The sequence below is a fragment of the Anolis carolinensis genome, chromosome 1 (assembly GCF_035594765.1).
Source record: "Anolis carolinensis isolate JA03-04 chromosome 1, rAnoCar3.1.pri, whole genome shotgun sequence".
NCBI lineage: Eukaryota > Metazoa > Chordata > Lepidosauria > Squamata > Dactyloidae > Anolis > Anolis carolinensis.
The window spans coordinates 256,912,492-256,937,342 of NC_085841.1; the positions used below are offsets into that span (position 1 = coordinate 256,912,492).

The 24,851-nt window shown below is 38.4% G+C and overlaps 1 protein-coding gene across 4 annotated transcripts in view; it reads right to left on the bottom strand.

The window, feature by feature from the left end:
• Positions 1-24,851, bottom strand: part of nckap5 (NCK associated protein 5) — an 856,064-nt gene that overhangs the window by 578,339 nt on the left and 252,874 nt on the right. For all 4 annotated transcript variants that reach the window (XM_062975038.1, XM_062975005.1, XM_062974931.1 and 1 more), the window contains exon 3: positions 16,517-16,590. In XM_062975038.1, the coding sequence (XP_062831108.1) occupies positions 16,517-16,590 (74 nt within the window). The remainder of the gene's footprint in view (positions 1-16,516; positions 16,591-24,851) is intronic.

Consider the following 24,851-nt stretch of genomic DNA (forward strand, 5'->3'; position numbering starts at 1 on the left):
GGGAGATCCTGACATATCTTCTAAGTGTAGAAATGTGTTTGTGTAACTGGAGCAAGCATATGCCTTTTGGGGAAATTCTGTATGAGCAAAATAGTAAAAAAGACCAAAACAAAACAAGCAAATATGTATGCAAACGTTCTATGCAATTTATATCACACACTGCCAAGTGATCACATGTTTGGAAACAGGTGGGAAATACATATGTTTATAAAACAGTAATCAAAATAAGTTAAAATAATTCCTGCCTTAATTAAGCTTCAGCCACCAAATGTCAATTAAAACTGAAAAGTCTTGGAGCTGGTGCCCCACAGAAGCCACTCTGAATTGTTCCCTGTGGCGTGGCGGGTCATTTGTGCACAATGGCCCACTATGTGGTTAAGCCATCTCAGACACTTTGGAAGGAAAGGGAGGGCTTTAGGGGCTGGGAGGAAATTGCCTTATGTGCATAGTGAGTACTGTACACTTGCGGGGCAGGGGGAGGCAATAGGGAACCTTGAGGAAATCCAAGTTCCATAATCACAAGCCATTTATACAACTGCTTGGAGTCCTATTGGAAATACTCCTGAAACCCTAAAGCACTTCTTCCATCTTGAAAAAGTGGTTTTCCTTCTGTTCCCATACGAAATACTCAGATATTTCAATAAGCAATGGATAAAATAAATAGTTCCTTCAAATAATTCCTGTAGAATCACAGAATTCAGAGACCATGGAAACACAGAGTTGGAAGAGACCACAGGGGCCATCCATTCCAACTCTGTGCCATGCAGGAATCAAAGCACTCCCAACAAATGGCCATCCAGTCTCTGTTTAAAAACCTTCCAAGACAATCTCTTCCACTATCAAACAGCTCTTACCATTAAGAAGTTCTCCCTAATATTTGGATGATATGAAAAGTTATCTTGACTGACTCTCTCCAGATACAGAATCCCTAACAGGTTATCAGCCAACTATCCAGCTTCTGTTTAAACAATCTCCAAGGAAGAAGAGTTTGCTCTAATCTGAGGTTATGTCCAAAAGATTACACCACCAGGAATTCCTAATGTTTCATTAAATTTGTTTTTTGTAATTTAAACCCACTGTTGGAGCACTAGAAAAATAAATTGCTCCACGCTTACACATGATAGCCCTTCACTTATTTGAAGATAGCTATAATATTGCCTCTTTATCATTTTTTTCTCCGGAATAAACATACCCGGCTCTTTCAAACCCTGAAGAATCTAACAAATACCAGCCCAAAAGTGAACATTTGGAGAAAACTAACAAAAAACATGAAGCAAGCCTATTAGCCATTACTGACATAGGAAAGGGAAGAAGAAGGTAGGGCATTAAAGAATGAGAACAGGGAGACATCAGCACCTGAGACCCATTCAAACTACTTAGTTATAACCTCTTCCTAAATTGCCAACTCCAGGATTCCATGGGATAGAGCCATGACACACAATTCAAAATTAGAACCATAAAAAAACGATGGAGGTATGTCTTCTGCTTTCAAAAAAAAAGGAGTCACTGAGCTATAACTCTAAAACCTATGCAGAGATTTATTGAGAATTTCAGAATTATCCCCAGGACAAATACCATATATTTGATCCACAAGCCAATACAAATGTTGAACACATTACACAAAATTCTATGTATAGAACGTTTCCTCCAAAGTTGCTGCAAAGGAATGAGGGACCTTGTATATGTTTTCCAAATTTATGTCACTATCTCAAGTTATGCAGTGACTTAAGGAAGCAAGCCTGATGGAGATCTGAGATTGTTGGCAGAGACCTTCCATTCCCCAGAGCCATCTGGTATGTTGCCTGGGTGGACATAGTAAAGCAGGGAAAACAAACTTCTGAGATTCTTCTGTGTATTTGCTTATCCTAACTATGCTTTATCCCCACTCCTACCAGAAAGCTATCTTAGAGTAAATATAGAATCTATTTTGAAGGATTAACAACAAAAAGGGAAGAACTTGGAAAGGGGGAACTAGAGCTACTATAATAAGGTGTCACATACAAAAGTCTTGTAAATGTTAGAACAACATTCCATTTATGCATATTAATCATGCAGAAAAGTAAGAAAGAGATTATGATCTCCAGGTTTACAGTGTTTTAAGAAATAGAAAATGAAGTGACTTAGCAATGTGGGTACTGGGATAAGAGGCTTTATATTCTCCCAAATTAAGGGATGCCTTTGGAGAGATATAAGGGATGGAAGCAGCAGTAGTAAGTGGGAAGTGAAAAAGTAATGTATAGTAAGGAAACTAATCCAAATTAAAGGGAAGAAATGTGGTCCCTAAACTATCAATAAGGAAGCTGAATAATCCAGTTTGACAAAAAACTCCAGAATGTATCTAGACAAAGGACTTCATCAGCCGGAGAAGGAAGGAAATGTGGGCAAGCGGAAGAAACCATATTACCCTATTCTCTCTGTTGATTCCATCTTTCCCCATCTTGGGGCTGGCTATCCCACGCCCTTACCCATCTATCCCTCGCTTTCTCCCATCTTAAGGCTGTTTGGAGTCAGGTAACACCCGACACTGCAAGACGGGTGCAGGGCTCCACAGGAGAAATGGAGCCAAACAGAGTCCCACCAGAAGTGCTCTTACATCATGTGATGGCCTCCGTGGGACTGTGGCAGGCCTCCATTTCTACAGCACTTTGAAACGGAGCCCTAGACCCATCTGATGAGGTCCTAAAACACATGAACAATCCCATTTATGCACAAATAGCTGTTTTAATACAATATATCATTGTCTTTAGTCAACAATATCAGTGCCCTCACCTTTGCCCACATCACATGAACTTGTGTAATATGCAGGTCCTGCTACATATAATAATGCAACCAGGTTACAAATTTGCCTTTTGTATCAAGGCCTTAAATGGGTTTATTGACATTGTATGTGGTTTCATGCTTTGCAGTACTGCAAAGTTTATAATCGTAAACACTGGTTTAGTGTAGATCAGCAGGTTTTAGGATGAGGGCATTTGCTGCATCTTGCTGCAGCAGAGATTACAGTAAATTCTCTATTATTATATTCAACAGTATGACAAAACCAGAACTGAAAGCTTTTCAAATGAGAGAAAGTGAGAGAAAGAACTTCATTTTATTTTTTGGGGGGCATTTTCTACATTTGAAAAGCTTTCAGTCTGTTCTTTTCAAACTTGTTCAAGACTACAAATCTTTTTAGGGCTTCAACAGGGCCAGCTTGTATTTGAATAGGATAGACATTTGCATATTTGTTTGATATGTTGATTTCATGATCTCATTCAGTAATGAATCCCTAAGCTGGTTAAAATTTGTACAATTGAATGTAATCCAATAACCTCCCACTCTTGCCCCCAAAGGCATAATTCCTTTCTGCCGACCTATGTTTCACTCATGTGGTAATACAGTTGTATATACATGCTGTGCCCACTGCCCTCCAACTGAACCATGGACTATAGTTCAAGAGATCCAGACAATAACCATCTGCCTTACACAGATGGGATCAGGTAAAATCAAATCCCAGTGTTTCTTTAGCTCCTAATACCTTTTAAAGTTGTAAGGACATCTGAATATATAAAAGGGTTCCTTTTCACACAAAAAAGTCACAAATGTCCTAGGATTACACATTAAACATTTAATGAGTGCACCGAGAATTAAAGGACTCTGGTCAGTTCATGTGTATTTTGTGGACATGTCTAGCAAATTATTTCCTTCTGGAGGAAACTCTAAACCTTTTAATTCAGGAGGGGCATATATTGTGGTCAGTTCAAGAAATAAATCTAAATAAGACTATGCTCAAGTTCTCTAATTTTGAGGGAAAATGCAAGTAGAGCTCCAATGAAAAAAATGTAAATAATTCAATCTAGATTTCTATTGTTTTCTTATTAAGTCTGCTATGCAGCTGCTTAATAAAGTCTTCTAACCTACTGCATCCTTTTAGTGAAACATGTATATTTAAGAAACCAAATATTGTAAGCATAAACTAAAACTGAGCTTTCCATCTCACTCCACCCATGATTATCTTTAGTCTTCTGATACCTGTATGCTTTTAAAAGGGATATGCATTCAATATGTTAAAATAAATGTGGTTTTGTTATTATTAACAATTATATTATATAAACATGTCAGCAGTCCTGAGTCATGCACTTTTTTCCTTGATCTGGGAAAAAGTATGAAGGTTTACAATAGACTGAAATGAAAAGTTGAGTTCATGGTTTGTTTTTAATGCAAACTGAAGTCATTGGTGGGCATGTGAATAGATTGGGACACCTATGTGAATAGGAAGCCCACTGATGTAATGCATTCCCTCTTTCAGTGCTTCTTTTTACAGTCGTCCCTGCAATGGGCATGGAGGAGAGGGAATGGAACATTGAAAGTTTAGGATCCACTGGATTCCAAATAGAGAGGGACCCTTGATATCTACTGGAACTCAGTTCCAGGACCCCCATGGGTATCAAAATCGAAGGGTGCTCCAGACTCATTATATACAATGGTGTCCCTTTTATTAAATGGCAACATTGAGGTTTTCTTTTTGGATTTTTAAAAGTATTTTCAAGCCATGGAAGGTTGAATCCATAGATACAGAGGGCTAGTTGTCATTTGAACACTGCCCATTACAATATTTTATACCAATAATGTTTTGATATCTTATAAATAGTTGTAGTTTTTATAATCTGATGAAAGGTCAAAAGCATCAAACATGGTTGTTCTGGTGCGCCTTTGAGTAAATAGTCCCGCCAGATACTCAGCCTGTTTATAATACTTACCACATTTTATCACTGTTCCTCACCTTTTTAGGTTTTCATTGTTTTATTGAGACTGTTCCTTCGCTCTTATCCATGATTGTCCTTATACTACCCAGAAGCCCTATTCAGACTTCTGCACAATTTTCCCTCTGAAGATTCAGTTATTATTATTGTCCCGGTTTTAAATTCTGTGGATGTGTTTTATGTTGTTTTATATTGTTACAATGTTTTAATTTACGGATCTGTGTTTTTAAGTTGTTGTTGCTGTTGGGCTTGTCCCTTTGTGAGCCACCCCGAGTCCCTTCAGGGAGATGGAGGTAGGATCACAAAAATAAAGTTGTTGTTGTTGTTGTTGTTGATGATGTTGTTGTTATTATTATTATTTTCAGAAGTTTTAAGCCTCCTCTGGGTGAACGTAAGCCAAACTATAAGAAAGTGACCTCTTGAGGAGTTTAAGAACATAACCACAACCAATGAGAAATTCTAATTAAGGAATGCCTACTTTTCCACTGGACAGGACCACAAAAAGGTAAAGGTTTCCCCAACAATAAATCTAGTCATTTCTGACGGTGTTGGTGCTTATCTCCATTTCTAAGCAGAAGAGCCAGCGTTGTCTGTAGACACCTCCAAGGTCATGTGGTCGGCATGACTGCATGGAGCACAGTTACCTTCCCACCACAGTGGTACCTATTGATCTACTCACATTTGCATGTCTTTAAACTGCTAGGTTGGCAGAAGCTGGAGCTAACAGCGGTAGCTCACCCCACTCCCCGGATTCCAACTGCCGACCTTTCGGTCAGCAAGTTCAGCAGTTCAGTGGTTAAAGTCACTGTGCCACTGGGGCCCCACAAAGGGGCCACAAAGGGGTAAGTAAAACTACATTTACATTATAGTAAGCTTTCTACTAGTTAAGTGAACATCTGTATTCACAACCTAGGTATGCCTTGTCCTTGGCTTGATTTGGTCCAGTTTTTAACAGATGATCTAATGGGATAATATAAGGACTTCTGAATCTGTGTAGATCATGCCTTTGTCATTATATCTGTAACAACAATCTCCACCACCACCACCCCACCCTGGGCAATGCAGCAATAATAACAAAAATAGGTAGGTTTCTCCATTTGTTTATGTCTCATAGTCCCAAGAGATTAGTCCCTTTCCTAGGAAAGCAGTTTAAAACTAATCACAGTTGTTATTTTAATCTCTTTTTACCATGAAGGATTCTTACAAAGTAATTTTGCTTGTGACCAATTAAGTTCTCCCAGTGGAAGTTTATGATTGCAGGACGAAGCAACCTGTTTAATGCTTGACAATCCTTAGTTTGCAGACAGTAAACTCCAGGGGATAGAGACGTGCTAATACTTTCAAGTGATAGATATTTTATTTTATTTCAGGGACTCTGCTCCATTAATCCCATGCTTTGAGCCACCTTATTTAATTCTCCTCTATTGCAGGAATTCCCATAACTATATTATTGTGATGAGTCATGGGCCATGTAGTCCCATTCATGGCACTGTAGTCCCAGATGAAGAGGAGAACTTGGGTTTTTCACCGTCTCAGTCAGAATTGGAACCTTCCCAGCCAGATTTGGGAACCTTGCACCTGCAAGAGATTTGTCTTCCAGAAGTCTGTCAAACAAGCCCTGAGCCTAAATCTCCTGTGTTTTCTCGCCACGAGTTTTGTAAACAACAGAGAGGAGTTCAAGCGGCCTCTCGCAGGAGTGCTAGGATAGCTGCTAAGAATTTAGCTGATTAAGCCTGTTTTCCATGAGAAACTTTAAGGAGTCATGCATCTGGACTCAGAGATTAGCTTTCGTTTCTGGTTCCCCAGTGAACTGTTCTTTGGTGGGAAAACTAGACCCTATTTAGGTGTTTTACCCACAAAGGGATCTTGCGGAGTCAATTCGTCAGCTACTGGAGTAAGTTGTGTGTGGACAGCGCGCTCCGTTTCCAAGCCTCGTTCCTGTTTCAAGCCTTGTTCCTGATTCCAAGCCTTCGCTCCCGTTTCCAGCCTTGTTTACCTCCACGGACCTTGTCTTGTTTTCCAGGACTCAGCCTTGCCTTGTTTTCCGGATTTTGCCAAGTAATTCCACGGATCTTGTTCTCGCTCCTCGTTCCTTGTTGCCTTGTATCAAGCCTTGTTTCAAGTTATTTCCTAGCCTTGCTCAAGTTCATGGACTAAAGGACCTTGTCATCTCCCCTCACTTTGCCTGGCAAAGTGAGTGTTTCGGTTATTGGATTACAACTTTGGACCTTAATATTTCATATTGGACATTGTTTTCTTGGACTAATTTTGACCTTTCCTGAAAGGTCTACTTCTGGACTATTTCATACACTTGCTTTTATTAACTTTATATATTTCCATAATAAAGATATTAGATAGATTCTGGCCTCTGTGTATGGTTATTGGTGCTCTGCAGCCTGGGTCGTGACAATTATTCTGCATAATCAATTTTTATATTGTATTCCAGAGTATCCTAATATCATAGCAGTGATTTTCAGTAGGAGGCCCCAGAAACTTAAACTCAGTTATATCTTTAATTAAAATGTAATTGTTTAAAAGGTTGTTTCAAATTCATGCAAATGTCCTAATGGTGCTGCTTTACCATGTGTCACCTATAACTATCTCCAAGACTTTATTCATAAAAGCACATGTTCCTAGTGCTTTTATGAGTAAAGGTACAGTAGTTATAAATACAACTTTCCATGCCTATTCAATGGTGCTCTTGGCTCATGTTCAACATCTCTAGCTTTAAAACCACTGGTTTAGTCCACAATCTGTATATGGTGTAGCCTAGCTTCCTCATAAAAAAGTTAGTGACCAGGGTGGGTGGGGATGGTAATATGGCAATAATAATAATAATAATAATAATAATAATAATAATAATAATATATTCTTATACCCTGCCATCATCTCCTCGAAGGGACTCGGGCCAGCTTACATATTGACAGAAAGTCCAACAGACATAAAAGCAAACAAACCATTAAAACAAAAACAGCACTAAAATAAAATAAGAACATCATAGAATACAACAACCCATATAAACACAATTAAACATAAGAGAAAAAACAGCAGCATTGAGGCTACATCAGACAGTGTCTAACAAAACCAATGGCCATAAATTACAAAAATGTGCATGACTAGGCTATAAAAGGGTCGGGCATGGGAAAGTGCAAAACAATGTACGATAGGGCCAGGGAAATAGAAGAGGTGCAGAGAACAGAGTACTATTTGGCGACCTAGGGACTGGGCATTTATAACTAGGGAGTAGGTAACATTAAGTCTAGTTGTGTCTGACTCTGGGGGTTGATGTTCATCTCCATTTCTAAGCCGAAGAGTTGGTGTTGTCTGTAGACACCTCCAAGATTATGTGGCCGATATAACTGCATGGAGCGCCATTACCTTCCCGTTGGAGAGGCATCTATTGGTCTACTCCCATTTGCATGTTTTTGAACTGCTAGGTTGGCAGAAGCTGGGGCTAATGGCAGGAACTCACCCTGCTCCCCGGATATACTTGTCATAGAATCATAGAATCATAGAATAGTAGAGTTGGAAGAGACCTCATGGGCCATCCAGTCCAACCCCCCGCTAAGAAGCAGGAAATCACATTCAAAGCACCCCCAACATATGGCCATCCAGCCTCTGCTTAAAAGCCTCCAAAGTAAGAGCCTCCACCACAGCCCGGGGGAGAGAGTTCCACTGTCGAACAGCTCTTGTCAACTCTGAGCTTCAGAACAATTTTCTCAGAAGTCAAGAATATAATTGGAAATAGCCTAGATTAGATAAATGAATCCTATAATTATATCAGAGATGTTTTCTATCCCATTCTCTCTCCTTGACTATAAAACATCATGTCTATCTTACATGAATTGGTGCTGAAAGCTCATTTTGGCCAAGAGGTAACCATGTAAGCCTTACATATTGAGCATAGATTAAATTAAACTGCTGCAAGATCACAGATTTCCAAGGATATTTGTACATCCATCTTCTATCCCACAAAAATCAATTGAACTAGCAGATCTATAGCCTGGACTGTATTACTTTTAATGGAGTTGGGGGCTAATGTGAGTAACTGCTTCTCCACAAACAAAACTCACAACAGGACAAGGGAAGGACTGAATGTAAATTCTTCTTAGTTTACTATGTCACTTGTAGTAGTAGTAGTAGTAGTTGTAATGGCCCTTAAAGTCATTTCTAACTTATGGTGACTCTAAAGCACACATATTACAGAATAATTTTGCCTTTCTCTGATACTGAAAGAATCTGACATATCCAAGGTTGCCTAACAGGTTTCCATGGCCAAACAAGGCTTCAGACCCCGCAGAAAATCCAGTGCTCAAAATCAATGCTACACCATTGTGATATGAGCTGAACCCATGATAGATATGCCTTTGTATCAGTACAAGTCAGAAATGATTTGAAAACACCCAATAACATCTGGTAGGCAGACCCACTGATATGAATATGATGAATTATCCACATCATACATTAATTTTACTAGTCCTACTCTTCGCATAATTCAATATAGTTCCAACTCCATGTGAAACGTGCATCACAAATATTAACGTTCAACGTTTCAGCAATGTCTGAACTTTTAGTTATCCATTGCATAGAGAAGAGTATTATTTAGTAGCAAAATAAAAGGATATTATTTACTAATAATCATAATAACTCTATTTTTATATCCCGTCTCCATCTCCCTGAAGGGACTCGGGGCGGCTAACCATGGGCAAAGCCCAAGAACAATAAAACAAAATAAACAGATAAAACAGCATATTCAAATAAGTAAACACAATAAAAGCAGTCATTGATACATATACAATACAGAACAGTAAAAACAAGTTTAAAACATAAAATGATGAGATAAAAGACCACCAATTTGGAGAAGGAAGCAACATGGGAGGGCAATTAAAGCTAAAGTGCTTTAATTTGTCAAAAAGCTCAAATAATTATTGTCACCTGAAAAAGGAGAGAAAGAGATGTGCACCCCTCCCCCAATATCATTACTTATTATATTGGTTACAAATATGGAACTGGGACCACCTTGCATATACCCTGTTTCCCCGAAAATAAGACATCCTCGGAAAATAAGACCTAGTAGAGGTTTTGCTGAATTACTAAATATAAGACCTCCCCCAAAAGTAAGACCTAGCAAAGTTTTTGTTTGGAAGCATGCCCGGCGCCTGCCAAACAGAACAGAGCATGCAGAATTGGTAAATGTACATACCAGTTGTACATGGAAATAATGGTAGTAACAGGAAATTCTTGATAGGATTCACAGTTTGTCTGGTAATGTTGGATTGTGAAGACAACTACTGCATAGTATATAATATATGTTCATTTTTTTGTTCAACAATAAATGTGAATTCTTCTTCATGGAAAAATAAGACATCCCCTGAAAATAAGACCTAGCACATCTTTGGGAGCAAAAATTAATATAAGACACTGTCATATTTTCGGGGAAACACGGTAGAGACATTTCCAAGGCAACAAAAGGAACATCAAATATTCAACGCATAATGCTTTATAAAAAAAATTAACAAGCCAAAAACATATATTATCCAGGACTGCAAATTCTTAATATAACATGCCCATTCTTCTAGAAAAATATGGTAGGAAATAAGAAGAGTGGATTAGTTGGATTTGTACAGATGGCTAAGTGGGACCTCTAATGTGTTTTTATAAATCCTGAAGAAAACAAGAATCCGGAATATAGATTTTTGATCTATTTTTGCAAAATGTTATGAAACATGAGCTAACCTTAAGCAGTCCTCCAGGGAATGGGACTGTAGCAATAAATTTCAATGTTCAAGAACAGATGGTTATGGCACATAAAGAAAGCAAAATCTATCAGGCTCTGTAAAATGAGAAGAAGAAGAAATTCCTCTCCCACATCCAATTAAGCGTCTTCTAGCGTGCCGTTCTACATGTGGTAACATAGGCATTCTGTATGAGCACCATGACATTGCCTTTAGTCTCCTCTCCTTCAGCTTGGTTCCTATAAATCAGCTTAGGCTGTGAGTAATGCTGAAGGAGCTAAATGTTCAGAATTTGTGTCTTTCTGTTTTATTAGCCAACCCAGAGTAAACTGGGGGCTATCGTTCAATGTCAGGTTCAATACCCAATGACCCAATATGTTAAAATTGTGGCAGCCACAAATCAAGGGCATAATGAAGTCTGAGAAGTGGTCCATGCTGATTTATTAGGACATCTGTCTGACTATAGACAATCTAGTGTTGCCCTTGGATAGCATCAACTATTCCCATGGTCTTCCATAGATCTGAAACATTTCCCTATTTTTTTAAAAAAACAAAACAAAACAGAAAACCCTCTAACAAAGCCAAAGGAGTCTGTAAATGTTAATGAAATATTTCCAACATTTTTCTTTAGGGAATTTGGATGGATTTGTTAAAAAATTAATTGTATAAGTTAGTCTGAAAAGTATTCTCTGTGTTAGAGATTATTAACAAGAAGATAATTATATGAAACACCATCATCTAAACAAGCAGAAATAACTGTAAAAGATTTTGGATGAAAATTGCAAATTAGGAAGCGTTGATTGGATGAAAAGCAACAAACTTAAAAATTCAAGATTGTGTTCAGAACCATTCCTGATGTTATGAATTCAGTGTAAATCATTAAAACCTATTTTAATAGTTTTAATTGGTCCTTTTAACTTGTTAAATTGATATGTTTTTAGCCTTTTAAAATAATGGGATTTTTATAGTCTTTTACTAGGTGCCACTCTGAGATCTCGATAGACAGCAAGCTATTCACATTTAAATAAGAAAGTAAATAGGTAAGTAAATGTTAATGTAGTCAGCAAACTATGCAAATTGTTTTTATATTGTAATTTTTCAGCTTTTATTTGTGCATTTCAAAACAATGAAAAGCCCATATTGACCCACTGGTTCTTTAAAATAACTCATTATGATGGAAGTCCCTAACCCAATCCTGTCATATTGACACTTCCCTCCATTGGAAAGTGACAAATCTGGGAAGAAAAAGATCATGTTCCTGGAGTCTCCACGTGAGTAAAAACACTAATTTCTTAGGGTCTTTCCACACAGCCATATAATCCAGAATATCAAGGCAGAAAATCCCACAATATCTGCTTTGAACTGGGTTATCTGAGTCCACAGTGCCATATATTCCAGTTCAAAGGATATAATCTGGGATTTTATTCAGCTGTGTGGAAGGGGCCTTAGTTTCCATACTTATTTGGGAAGTCAAAACCAACAGGAATCCCTTTTACCTGTTGCTTTCCATTGGAGAGAAATCTACCTTAGAAAGAGTGAGGTTACACTTGAATAGGGCTAAAGATAATGTCCTAAAGAACGCCTCTGAACAAAAGCAATATGCAGCCTAAATTTGTAATGCTTATCAACCTAAAACTACTTCTGCCTTGCTTATTCATTCATTAATATGCATTCATTCATTGACCTGTAAGTAAAATAAAAAGTGCATTTTACATTAATTGCGTGAATGATTTTTCTCTTATTCTATGTCATTTTTTAAAAAAATTATGGTTTCTGTAGTGATGACTGAATTGCCAACAAAAACTCTTACTGAGTTAGGAGTGTCAATATGGGACCTGTAGAGGCGTGCCTTCAAAAACCTGTCCCAGCCCATGTCAATTTTTAAAATTTATACACACACACACACAGAAACATACAATCTTTGATATTCCACAATCAAAAATACAAGTATTTTTCCCCAGTCCAGCCACCTTCCCATTCCCACCCATGAACCCCAACCCTTGACTTCTCTTTACATAATATGAAGGTACAGGAATACTATGGAATATTGAATATTTATACAGTCGTGTCTCACTTATACAACACATTTACTTATCCAATGTTTTGGATTATCCAACACAGTCTGCCTCCCACCCAGATCCACAGCTGGTCTCTAGGCAGCAAGGACTGAAGTTTTTACGCATTTAATTTCCAACAATATTGTTACTGTAAATTCATTTTATGCAACTCTATATTTATTTGTAGTCCATTTGTTAGTAGCCAATGTTTTTGTAGTCAATGTTTTCAATTGGTGCTAAATTCGTAAATATAGTAATTACTACATAACGTTACCGTGTATTTAATTGCTTTTTCTGTCAATTTGTTGTAAAACATGATGTTTTGGTGCTTAATTTGTAAAATCATAATGTAATTTGATGTTTAATAGGCATTTCCTTAATCCCTCCTTATTATCCAACATATTCACTTATCCAACGTTCTGCCGGCCCGTTTATATTGGATAAGTGAGACTCTACTGTACTTCAGTATCACCAAGCATGTAATCATTTCCCTTGTCCATTAATCAAAGGTCAACTAGGGATTACAGCCCTGAAATAGATACTGTTGAGATACCCACATCTCCATCCCACCAAGTGTGCTTACCATGCCTTCCAGCAATGCACCAAATGAGATAATGGAGACTCCCAAGACCAGACAGCTGTACCTGGAAGTTTCTTCATTCTGTAACCTGGTTTCATCCTCTTTCTATGACTAACTATGGGAAGAACAGCCAAGGTCAGCACTTATAAGAGCTCCTATCTTGGAACTGCTGCTCATTAGAACAAGTTGTCTGCTTCCCGAGTCTTGGTCAGGCCTGCCTCTATTCCATTTTCAACAGCTGGCTACATGTCCAGTATAAGTCATAAGCTTTTGTTATTAGCTCCAGGCCAGACTCCTCCAAATTCCTCTGATCTGGGCTCAGATCTCATCTCATCGGGACTAGACAGTATCCCACAATTGCTAGAGCTCTTTTTAAAAAGTCATTAAGCCCATGCATTGCTTTTAATTAAGGCAAATGTTACCAAGGAGAAGAATACACCACTATATCAAATCCACTGCTATAGCATGCCTCCCCCCCAATAGAAATATATCTGACAATTTTATCCTAGACCTAAAAGTCAAATCATGGTGCAATTAAGTTATAGATATCTAGTTTATTGTAATTTTTTACATTCTTTTACCTTGTCATATTGCTTTTCAATTTCTTTAAACTGTTCTACTGTGTTGGTGTTGTCACAGAAATTCTAAAATAAATACCAAGGAAGCTAAAATCTTATACTGCAGACAATTACATAAATCAGCATCTTGTAACATATCATAGGGATTCAACCCTATAGGATGCTTTTTTTTAAATCCTAGGCTTGTGCCCGAATGATATTAATGGGAATTACTTATGAGTAGACACTTCAGTATACAGTGTTGGTAATAAAAAATCTGGATTAATATGGCATTCATTAAAAAAAAAACCATTGTGCCCTTAAAAGGAGAAGCAATAAAAGTCTGTACCCTCAAAGGTGCAGTTTAGCTATAGTCAAAGGTGAGGTTTCTCAATCCTGACATATGCTGCTGGTTTCACAAACAGTTACCTTGGGAATTATTTTCATTTCTGCTGCTCTTAAAAAACGAAATAAGATACATATTCTGAAGATATGTAAACTCATGCCTATAGATAGCCCAATCTATTAGTTATTGGAAGTCAGACATCCATAATATTAGCCTATTTGGTGGAATCTGAATCAAACAGACAAAATAATCTGAAATCTATTAAGAGAATTATCCTTACATAGAATGCATAGAAGGCTTTTACTATGAGCTCAGGAAAATAGAAATATGCTGAAATATGCTGAAATGCACACAGTTCCTATGCTCATTATGCCCTAGTTGCTTTGATATATTGATATTTTAAAAGTTTCTCAGGCGAACTCATCTCTGGTAATAAGCATCTCAGGTTAATGAGTTTTCCTAAATTAGATACTTAAGGCAGGGGTAAAAATATCTGATTAACATTTCAGGATCCTAATGGCTTTTTTATACAAAAAATACCACCGGCAGAATGAAGATATTCAGAAAGAAAAAAGAAAAAAGATGAAATTTCTTTTCAGTTTAGTGTTGTTGTGTGCCTTCAAGTCATTTTTGATTTGCTCCTGGAAGGCCATGTGTCTCCTAAGGCACTGCATTCGTCCAGCTACAGCTGGTAGACCAGCTGTTTTCCCATCCTAGGAAAGGGAGATTTGGTTGCAAGAGTTTACATCTTGGCTAGTTTCCCATTAGACTACTGCAAGGCACTCTGTCTGGATCAACCCTTTATAAGCTACACGAAGCTACAGCTCATGCAAAATAGTGATCAGACTGTAATCTAGTACCAAACGTATTCTTTAATCAAGTTTTAAGTGCTTAAATGTATTTTAGCTAATTATTACAGGAGTGTTAGGATAGGGATTTAAGTTTACTGTGCCTTTGTATACTTGTCTTTTGTTTTTTGCTGTTGATGTGGTCAGAGGACTAATCAAGAAACAAATCTATCTAGTGTAGGGCTTCTTAAACATTTCCATTTACCTTTTCCACCCAAACATTTTTAACGTAACTCCAAGTATATAGGTGTATAAAATAGGTATAGAATCAAACATTTACTGATAAATCAGCATTTGCAAGGCCTGAAACAAGCTGATTTTTCCTTTTGTGGAGTACAGTTGAACTGATGCAACTGTAAAACACTGCACATTGTTGCTAACCAATTCATGTCAATGTCTAGGTGGCATCCAGAAACCTTTTATTGCTGCAATTTTTTTTTTATAAATCCAAACCCTGAGCTAAGGGGATCCCCTTTGGAGTCAGGATCCACGGTTTAAGAAGCAGGAGCCAGGTGCATGTTTCAGAGTCCAAATATCAGCCTAGTACTAACCCACTATATTTCAGGTTGCTTCTGAGTCTGATTTGAAGTGTTGGTTTCACTTTACAAGGCTCTGAGTGGCTTGGATACCTGAATATTACTTCTTCCCACATGAGCCCAATTGTAAGAAGAGAGCAATGGAGGTCCTATTTCATTTCCCAGTGCTGTGAAGGTCTAGGTTGGTAAGTACAAAAGACAGTGGTTTCTCTGTAGCACCACCTCAAGGATGGGGCTTGGGATTTGTCCTTTGGTGAGGTGTTTAGAATTCTTTGCTGGGGAGTTGCAGTGCTGTTGGTTCAAGAAAATTGACAAGATTTATCTAGAAGACAGAAATCCAAGCGCTTTGTTGAATTTCTAGTGCCAGGATTTCATAAGATAGAACTTTATTTATTTATTTATTTACCACATTAGTACCCTGCCCATCTCACCGCGAAAGGGACTCGGGGCGGCTTTACAACAGGCAGTGAATTGATGACATACACATATATGTCCATTAAAAAAAACAAATACGATAAAAATCCAAGCAGTTAAAACATCAATTATTAAAATATCAATTAAAATCACACAATCCAAATCATAATCCAGGACCATGCAATTTGTCAATCACATAAATTTGTGGTCGTTTATGGCACTACTCCAATTACTGGTCAAAGGCTTGGTCCCAAAGCCACGTCTTAAGTTTTTTCCTAAAGGTCAGGAGAGAGTGGGCTGATCTGATTTCATTGGGCAGGGAATTCCACAGATGAGGGGCCACAACTGAGAAGGCCCTGTCTCTCGTCCCCACCAGTTGCGATTGCTTGAGCGGTCACCCTGGAAATGTTACAGTTAACTTCATCCGGGGACCGGGTGTTTCCCCCAACTCAGCCGAGGGGTAGGTCATGGAGGGCCACTACCTTGGCTTCAGTCCACACAAGGTTCATGCCCCTTTTATTTACATGTTGCAAGTCATATAGCATTTAAATAAAGTTGCCCATAGTTCAGTCTATACTGTTGTCTGGTCTCTTATTTTGGTGGTGGGATGGCAATAGGGTACGTTATAATGAAATGTGCGGGGAGCTGCCAAATAGATACGAGATAAAATGACCCTACATAATGCACAAATTAATACCTACCTCCACACATTCCAGCGTTGCTCTTCCAACAGGGTTAGCAAATGGTCAACATATTTATTAGAGTCCACAAATTCCTGCGAGAAAGAGAAAAGATCCATTAAATGTGGATTTTAAAATAATTTAACCGACACTGCATTTTTGGTACTTGCATTTCCCACCCCATGGAGCAATAACCGCTACTTTGAGATGCAGAGTGAGAATAGCAGTTGATACAGGAAAGCAGTTGATACATGGCAAAAGGATCCCATGCCGAACAAAAACTGTCAAGGTCGCTTGAAATTGATTTTCCGTGTCATGAACAATTTGGATAGGAATAGCATATGGATAACTCTGAAATTATTTCAATAATTGTTATAAATGGAAAAACACCCCTGTGGTATTTGTTTTGTTGTCTGTGCTCCTGTTCAGAAGATTTCACCTCACTTTCTGTCCCTGCGATCAATTGATTTTGAACATTTTGGCTTGTTGTGGAAACAAGGATTGGTGAGAATGCTTCCGTGGAGACTCCTTTCCCCATGATAACTTTCTCTGGAGTGAATTTCCCATACAACATGGCTCACCCATGTTTGTAACTATGAGTCGTTTGTAAGTCAGATGTTTGTAACTTGGGGACAGCCTGTATTAGAAACATTACTACTAAAATAGAATATGTAAGAGGCCGTATCTTATCATTAGTCAACAAACTGAAATATTATGTCTCCTTTTTAGTTAAATTGAATAAAAGTGTGAATTGTAAATTAATAATCATACCACTGTGTTCTGCTATATAATTACTTTTAACAGTAATAATATATAATAGTGCTGTTAAAGAAATGTCTTAGCTGCATGGATTTGTTTCATCTGATGACAGATTACTTTTCTAGCGTTCTGTGCATCTACCAAAATCCAAAGGGTGTACTCTCTTTTATGAGAATACAAACATTTTGCAAACATCAATGGTTTGTCTTGTCAGAATGTATTATTGATGGTGAAGGTGTGTGGTTGTGAAATTGTGTATAGTATTAATGAAAAGTCTTTGTTCTGCCATTTCTTTTCATATGTGAAGAGTACAAAATAGGAGCACCATGAATAATGGAGTGTCGCCACATCTCTTTTGAACATGAAGATGTATGTTTGTTACAGGAAGCTATCATATTTCATTCACAGTGGGTACATTTTACTTTCCCTGCATTTTTAACAGCTTTCTGTTGCAGCTTACAGATATATTTTGAAAGTGGAATAGGATGTATGTCTCAATATCAAGCCACTCATGAGAAGACATATATATATGTGTGTGTGTGGGGGGGGGGGGGGATAATTGAATTAGGAATTACTGGTAAAGGTAAAGGTTTTCCCCTGACATGAAATCTAGTTGTGTCCGACTTTGGGGGTTGGTGCTCAAATCCATTTCTAAGTCAAAGAGCCGGCATTGTCCATAGACACCTCCAAAGTCATGTGGCCGACATACCTGTATGGAGCGCTGTTACATGCCCGCAGGAGTGGTACCTACTGATCTACTCATATTTGCATGTTTTCAGACTGCTAGCTTGGCAGAAGCTGAGCCTAAAAGCGAGAGCTCACCCTGCTCCCCAGATCTGAACCGCCAACCTTTCGGTCAGCAAGTTCAACAGCTCAGCGGTTTAAGTCAGGGCGGGCTCCTTGTAGGCATTACTACATTGACTGAAATTAGGTCATGCCATTTTAAAGTTCTTTGATTTTTGGATAATAAGATAACCATTTGGAAGACTTATTATTAGGAAGATTTTTATCATTAAAAAATAATGAATGGTTTCAGCATTATATGCTTTTAACCCTGCAGTATTTATTTTGCTCTCCTAATGAAATTGCTATAGTGAGCCATCAGAAATGATATTGGTTATCACTATGACAATTAAAGATTGTCCCATGGAAAGACATTTATAATCTGTTCCATGCTGTTAAATTACATATTTGGCTGTGATTAGGAAACAGCCGATGAGAGCTATAGTACAGGCACATTTATTTCCTCCTTACTACTGCATGCACCTTATACAAGGTTTTTGGTGTTGCGTACCCTTGTTCTGCTTATGTTTAACATAACACTGTTAAAGTGAAAAGAAAGTACAACAGCTGATTATATGCTTTTGCCTACTGCAGAGGTAAAGATTCAGCCTTTCTTCTCCTTTCTAAGGTGCTAAGTTAACTGGCTGGATCTACATTACCATATAATACAATTTGCATTTTATAGTAGGGTACATTCATATAGTAGAAAAAGACCCTGAAGTGATAGATCCCTAAATATTTAATATAAGCTATACGCATATATATTGGAGCCCCCTGTGGTGCAGCGGGCTAAACAGCTGGGCTGCTAAACTTGCTGACTGAAAGGTCAGCGGTTCGAATCCGGAGAGCAGGGTGACTTCCCGTTGTTAGTCCCAGCTTCTGCCAACCTAGCAGTTCGAAAACATGAAAATGTGAGTAAATCAATAAGTATCACTCTGGCAGGAAGGTAACTGCGCCCCATGCAGTCATGCCGGCCACCTGACCTTGGAGATGTCTATGGACAACACCGGCTCTTTGGCTTAGAAATTGAGATGAGCACCTACCCCCAGAGTCAGATAAGACTAGACTTAATGTCAGGGGGAAACCTTTAGCTTTACCTATACACATATATATGTTTAATTAATTTGTAGAGATACCTGCCAGAGATAAAGCAGACTTTGGAGACTTTACAAATGTAAATCTGTAACAATTATGGCATAGTACTGTATAAAATAGTAATTCCAACAAATGTTAGATTATCTAACTGCGTTATAGTGATGTTTGTGATATGTTTGTGATGCAGATGCTGATATGACTAATGTATTTGATGCCTTAATTGAAACATAAAATCAACATATAATTATGTACCTAGACAGTGAGAGTTATATGTTCCTTCCAAGAATTAGCATGTATGTATCTCTACTACAGCATTTGTAAATAAATATTTACAATACACTATCCTTTAAAAATGATTATGCTGTGCTCATTTTCCATGTTAAAAATCCCAAAAGTGCAATATTATGCTGTGCTCATTTTCCATGTTAAAAATCCCAAAAGTGCAATAATGCAAAAGTGCTTCAGTGGAGTGTTATGCTAAATATGCTTGTCTGGACTGTACTGGTGTTCACACATTGGGATCACAGGTAACCAGGAAATGATAAAAAAGTACAGTAGAGTCTCACTTATCCAAGCTAAACGGGCCGGCAGAAGCTTGGATAAGCGAATATCTTGGATAAAGAGGAGGGATTAAGGAAAACCCTATTAAACATCAAATTAGGTTATGATTTTACAAATTAAGCACCAAACATCATGTTATACAACAAATTTGACAGAAAAAAGTAGTTCAATATGTAGTAATCTTATGTTGTAACTACTGTATTTCTGAATTTAGCACCAAAATATCATGATATATTGAAAACATTGACTACAACAATGGCTTGGATAATGCAGAGGCTTGGATAAGCGAGGCTTGGACAAGTGAGACTCTACTGTACTTCCAAACAGATACAAGCTTGCTGACAAATCCTTCTCCCATTTCCTTTTCTCTCATTTTCTCCACCCATTTCTCTCCTCAGTCACCATTCCTTTTACCCATCTCTTACTTCATCTGCAAAAATAAATCATTCTGTGTCCTGACAACATACACTGTTGATGTTTAGGGGAAGATTTTTTTTTTATTAGTAACAAAATATGTTCCCCTTAAGGCCAACAGTACAACTTCATGCCATTCTCTGTAACTCCTATGATCTGGCCCAACATTACCATGTTACATAAGTAATAAAATTATTTTAGCAATCAGTGAATTAGCTCTTCAAATTCTAAAGAGTAACATTATTAAATTGACTTTTAGATCTAAAATTTCAAACTCTGAAATTTAGTCAGTGTCTCAGATTTATATACATATATTTCATATATTTTCCTGTAGCAACATTCAGTCAGGCAAAACACATTGCTGCTTAATCTGTTGACTATTCTTCCCTATTGTTTCAGTTTTACAAATCTATCCATAATTTTATTAGCAACCAAAAGTAAATATGGTAATATATTCAAATGTTCTCGCAATCAAAAATAGGCAAAAGCTAATAAAGGTAACCTGCAGCATATATTATAATATGAAAATTGAATGCATTTTTATTGTAAGTTTAATTGTTTAAACAAGCAATAATCCATTGCTTTTACAAGACACTTGACATAAATTCATTATTATTCAAAATTACATAAGGATCACCTGATGTTTCATATTAAATCCCAGTTGAAGTGATTTTTAAAACTGATTTTCAATCGATATTTTGCTCAATTGTTTTTTTTTTAATCTACTGTTGCAAAATTTCAACTGGAAATCTTTTTCTAATTTTATTCTCTTCAAGCACAGCAATGTAGTTTTCTTGAAGAGGAAGCTGAATAACTTTACACAGTTTTAAAAAGTACTCTATACAAGTTGTTGTTACTGTTATTGATTAGAGGCATCCTTGAAGTCAAGAAATATATATTAAAAAATGTAACCCCCTTCCTCATTTGTTCCAAAATGCCCTCTAGAGTGTGTGGGGGGCATTTCCACCAGGTTTTTGTGTACCCAAAACAATTATATGCCCAGAAGAGGCTTTAAAAAAAAAAACATCAAGAAGTGAACAAGAAGTGATTTCTATTCACTTCCTGTTGCCTTAAATGGTCCAAGAATGTCCCAAACCTAGGACCTCTTCACATGGCCCGGGGGAACTTGCCATTGCACCAGCAGTTGGCAGTGAAAAGGAAGGCACACAGAGTGTCCCATGGCACCCCACACACCCTCCCTCCTTCCCCCATCATACAGTGGGGATGGGACAGGGTGTATTGACACCCTGTCCCCATCATATGAGAGAAAGGGCGGCCATGCACATTGCCCCACCACTCTTTCCCCCATCATTTGGGGAAAAGGGGAGGAAAGTGCAGGTAGCTCTGTTGGAGCTATTAAAAAAACTCCCCCCCCCCCCGCCATAGTGGAGGAGCAAGTGCCTTCAGATGCTTCCCCTCCACTTTGGGAGAAATGTGGGCAGAGCCTGCAGAGCATTGTCTGATGGTGCTCAGTAGGCCCCTGTCAAAATGGGCTATTTAGCCCCATGTGAAGAGGTCGTTGGGAACCGCTCAGGTTCCTCATATGGTGTTTGGGACATTGGAGTGAAAATGTTTTCTTTTCTGGAGTGAGTGCAATGGGGTAGTTGTCCTGGGAAGTCATGCTCTTCCATGGTCTTCTGTGGCTTCCTATCCCTGATGTACATAGTCTACTTTACTACTGAAGAATTTGCCGGCTGGAGAAGCGGTATGACATTCTCAAGTACAACTGAAACATCGAGGTCAGTGTTTCTCAAACTGTGCTCCTCCTGATGTTTTGGAATTCAGTTCCCACAATTCCTAACAGCTGGTAAGCTGGCTGGGATCTAGGGACAAATACAAATAGGGTCATATAGAGGTTCACATCAGGTGTTTTAAACTTGTGTGAAATTATTTCTGCTCAAATTTTATGTAGGCCACAAACAGGGCCGGCCCTAGGTAATTCCCCCCCCCCCCCCAAAAAAATCACTAAAAATAAAAGCGTTGGATAAGCGAAAATGTTGGATAATAAGACGAGATTAAGGAAAAACCTACTAAACATCAAATTACATTATGATTTTACAAATTAAGCACCAAAACATCATGTTTTACAACAAATCAACAGAAAAAGCAGTTCAATATATGGTATTGTTATATAGGAATTCCTATATTTGCTAATTTAGCATCAAACATTGAACTGGGATATAGGGCAGTGTGGACTCATATAACCCAGTTCAAAGCAGATATTGTGGGTTATTCTGCTTTGATAATCTGGGTTATATGGCTGTATGTTAGAGCAGTGAGGATCCTTCCACACAGCTATATAACCCAGAATATCAAGGCAGATAATAAAAAGGCAACCGAAAGGGAATCTGGCCCCCGGTATTTTAAAAAAAAACCCTCTAAAATCAGGACAGTAAATAAAGAACAACACTCTGAAAACAGGGGAAATCCAGACAGGTAACAATCAGGGCCAGCTAACAGCTCCCAGGGAGGAAGCAGCCAGGCTTTGAATCTGCAAGGCCATTAAATGCTAATCAAGCTGGCCAATTGCAACATTCACATTAGCCTCAAATAGACAAGAGCTCTTTCTTCCACCCTGGACTTTCCACAGATATATAAACCCCACTTACCTAGCTTCCAACAGACCTCAACCTCTGAGGATGCCTGCCATAGGTGTGGGTTAAGGTGGGCCTGGTCCCTGAAGGCGGCCACAGGCTGAAGGTGGCCACAGGCCCTGAAGGTGGCCACAGGCCGAAGGCGGGCCCAGGGCTGAAGGTGGGCCCAGGGCTGAAGGCCCAAAGGCAGGCCCAGGCCAAAGGCGAGCGGAGCGACACTGGGAGCAGGAGGCGGGGGTGCACGCGTGCGCACACAGGAGCACCTCAACTGCACCCCCTAGAGGATGGCACCAGAGGCAACTGCCTAATTTGCCTCGTGTTGAACCGCCTCGGCCACCAATTGTGAAGGACACAATGTGCAGAAATCCACACAAATTCTCCCTAGAAGTTCTAACCGTACCCAAGTATAGCAGACCCATTAAATCAAAGCCAGCTTTAAAAGGCAACACATATGCAAATTTCATTAATTTAATGAGCCTAAGAAATGGATTTAAGACATAACGGTTTGCCACACAGCCATTTTCACAATGACACTTGGGAACTGGAGTGTAAGATGTATAGCATACTGAGAGTTCTAGTCAGTTTTGGAATATAAAGAAGATAGCACCAGAAGCCTACAACTGATGTACGCGTATCAAGCCTAAGGCCATGCATCCACAGTGTACTTCCTTCATTCATAACATACTATGGGTTCACATTAGAAACCATAATTGTTAAGATAGTGGTAGAACTTGCAGTGGGGGAGGCCAAAATGCTACCTTTCTTCAGGATATTATGACTGAACTAAAAGCCAGCTATCAAGAGAGAGTAGTTTCTCACTGAAGCTGTCTAAGGAGTTAATATTATCAAGTTCTGAGTACATTATCAAGTTCTGAGTAATCAGCTTATACAGATAGATAGATAGATAGATAGATAGATAGATAGATAGATAGATAGATAGATAGATAGATAGATAGACACGTATTGGGGAAGCACGAACTATGTCATTCTTACAACACTGTTTACAAGAAAACATGAAAAATCAAAATATACACTGAATGATAGTGACGGTTTAAAGTGACTGGCCTCTACAGCATATGGTATGTACATATGACTCCTGGGTGAGATAGATCAAATGAGACAGGAGGTGTTAACAAAGCATGAAAACATTTATGTGACTTGCTGAAGAAATGTAGCAGAGTGGTTATTTTCCCCCCTCTGGTGCAGTATTCATGCTGATATTCGGTATCAAAATAGGGTAATTTCTTTGTCTCATCAATTTGTCTCCACATTTATGGTCATGGGATTGCAAAAGATTTTGCTTTGCGTGCAAAGATTTTTAACAATAATAGCTTGAAGGTCTCCTTGGATAAGGTATTAAGGCTCTTTTCTAAGAAGTATAACGATTGAATGAAATATTTATCTTTAACAGCAGAAGAAGCTGGAAACATCCAACATCTCAGGATGTTGTTGCCATATAAAAACTGAGAGCAACAATAGGTTTATATCTGAAGAAATGACACCTTTATTATGGGTTGGTTTCCATTTATTTCTCTTATAAATAAAAACAGGGGTAATCTCATCTGGGTCTCTTGCCAATCTTGGAATGTGGTATACAGCCTCCCTGCCTGCGCCTTTAAGTGCCTTGCTACTTTACTAAGGGTGCGTGCCTGTTAGGCATGTGCGATCCAGAAAAAATGGTTCTAAACTCTGTTCGAAAGTAGAGTGCACTGGCACTTCATATCTAAAGTCATTTCCAAATTTTTAAGGCAAAAAGTTCAAAATTTTCCGAAACTTCCGAATATTTGTAATTATTTTTTTAATGGCGGACACGCATGCGCAACAGAAAAAACAGCACCGATGGGGGGAACATTCGGGGATTCTCCCTCCCTCATTTTTTGAGCTATCCTTATGAAACTTGCTGAAGTGGTAGAACACATTACCACTATTAGCTCACCAAATTTCAGAACATTTCACTTATCCTCCGATTTTTGGTGAATTTTCAGTTTATTTATTTTTAATAATTACAGAAATCTGTTCCTGGGTATGGGAAGGTCAACTTCCTCACCACCTCCTGGACCTGTGGTGTCAATGGCCCAGCCAGGGAGTCGAGCGTCTGCCTGCCCCCGAGCATATCCAAGTGCCTCTTCAGCCCTAAAACGAGAGGCACC